This window comes from Sinocyclocheilus rhinocerous, unplaced genomic scaffold, assembly GCF_001515625.1.
Source record: "Sinocyclocheilus rhinocerous isolate Xijiao unplaced genomic scaffold, SAMN03320098_v1.1 scaffold938, whole genome shotgun sequence".
Lineage (NCBI taxonomy): Eukaryota > Metazoa > Chordata > Actinopteri > Cypriniformes > Cyprinidae > Sinocyclocheilus > Sinocyclocheilus rhinocerous.
This window is the reverse complement of record NW_015665007.1, coordinates 1,187,082-1,189,208: the sequence shown is the minus strand read 5'-3', so window position 1 is coordinate 1,189,208 and position 2,127 is coordinate 1,187,082. Positions and strand designations below refer to the sequence as shown.

Genomic DNA, 2,127 nt, shown 5'->3' with positions numbered 1-2,127 from the left:
TTTTGGGTGAACTATCCCTTTAAGACTAATTCATATTGACAATAGATGATGCTTACGTAAAAACTGTCTATAACAATTTCACGATGGGATCATAAATCCTTCAAAAACCCTCCACAGACCTCCCAAGAGTTCCTGGCCCAGCTGATGTCACGTCTTGGGGGGAAGAACCCAGAAGAAACGGGTGGATTTCAGGAAGCTCCACTGGCGTATGATGCTGTATGGGCTCTTGCACTGGCCCTCAATAAAACGGTGGCCCCCCTGAGGGCCAAAGGCTGGACATTAGAGGACTTCAACTACAACAACAAGGAAATCACTGCTGAGATTTACCGAGCCCTCAACACCAGCTCGTTTGAAGGAGTGTCTGTGAGTTGATGAAAAATAGCTGTCAAATAACATTGAGATAAAATACTCCAGAAGATAGTTTCCCAGACTTGTCAGAGAGTCTTAAAATCGCAGAAACATCATCAGTCTCAGATTATCAAATATTTTTGATAACAATGAATCTTGAGTTCAAACACATTATAGGATGATTCAGCCTTTATTTTCCCTTGATTTTTGCCTTTTATATTTCTGTTTTTATGATGAGTCACAAATGGATTTCATAAATGATGATTTTGTATTGATGTAACATCTTCAACTATTTATATTTATTCATTTGTGTCTCGTAGGGTCATGTCGTGTTTGATGCTCAAGGTTCACGTATGGCCTGGACTCTCATTGAGCAACTGCAAGGTACAAACAAAACCAAAAAACCGATGTAGAAGATAATGATAATAACAGTATTTCCAAAGATTTTCCAAAGATTATGATTGTAACAAACATGACGCCATTTCATCCACACAATTCTGCTGTTATAAATAAAGTATTCTTATATTTAATATTCTTATACTTATTCACATATATTTTACATATATATTTTTTAAAAACTTTACTTGGATAATCAGAATAATATGAATCATTAAATAAAAGGCCAACTAAGAGTGCTATTGAATGCATAATTTGAGCTGTTGTGTAAATTACACTGTGAAGGAAAAAAATTGTCCTATGATGTATGGATGTCCACTGTTGGACATTATTAGTAGACAAATTAAACTAGTGAGAGTGTGAAAAGTGACTATTTTAGAAATAACATTTCTAAAAGTCCACAGGGCCTAAACTGCCTGTAGTTAAAGAAAAGCCCATCTATTTCCTCCTCATTACTTCACTGTGTCTGTGGTCATGTTTTAGTGTTAAAGATATCTGAATGTCTCATATTTCCTGTTTAGTTTCAATGAATGGTCTGAACTGGTGAGAGAGACTAATTTTTGTGTTGTGAAAGTTTGTCTACATAGTACATCAATGATTTCCAAAGAGCAAAGTTTTTCTACAATATGTTGCCTTTCAGATTAACTTTGATCAATGCAGTTGGGCTTTTTTTTTTATCTTCGACCCATTGATGCAGCTATAAATCGACTACATTTTCAGATTTGTCGAGTCGGCCCTCTTTTGAAGCTTTTATTGCAGTGCTTAGTGCAAGCAAGTTTTCTTAATGTGACCTTTAGTTGACACACTGTTAATTAGATGCTATATTTACACAAGAAAACTTTTAATACAAGCTTTTAAAATATCATTACATTGTTCATTTTCTCTATAGTACAAAATTAATTCATGGACAGATGAGGGTCTCTTTGTTTCGGGTCGAGGCTGAAGAAGATATCAGCATCAGAAGTGGTTTCAAATACACTTTTCTTTCAGGCTTTTCTCATCTTTCATTTAACTTCTTGCTTTTTTCCCTCAGGTGGGAGCTACAAGAAGATTGGATACTATGACAGCACAAAAGGCAACCTGTCCTGGTACGGAAATGACAAATGGATTGGTAAGAGAAACCAGCCTTTTTTCTGCTCGTCGAGACAGCTCTGTCCATTCCACTCCCATTACCTTTCACAGCCGCACTCGGCCCGTCGAGATTGAGGCTTACCAGTATTGATTTCTGTTAGCTCAACAAAGCCCTGTCGCGCTCTTTAATACATCGCTAACAATTAGCTGTCCTTCCTGCTAGAGGAGGCCATACAGGCCCAGGGGAGCGGAGAAGTGGAGCTGCGGTGCCGTTCACGGCTCACTCTGACCTTTGTGCAGCTCTGTGAATTT

At 37.7% G+C, this 2,127-nt stretch overlaps 1 protein-coding gene across 1 annotated transcript in view; it reads left to right on the top strand.

Annotated features, from left to right (window-relative positions):
- The window catches only part of LOC107730856 (gamma-aminobutyric acid type B receptor subunit 1), a 60,952-nt gene that overhangs the window by 25,161 nt on the left and 33,664 nt on the right, over window positions 1-2,127 (top strand). Inside the window, exon 11 of the mRNA XM_016541802.1 lies at window positions 1,778-1,855. Coding sequence (XP_016397288.1) covers window positions 1,778-1,855 — 78 coding nt within the window. The remainder of the gene's footprint in view (window positions 1-1,777; window positions 1,856-2,127) is intronic.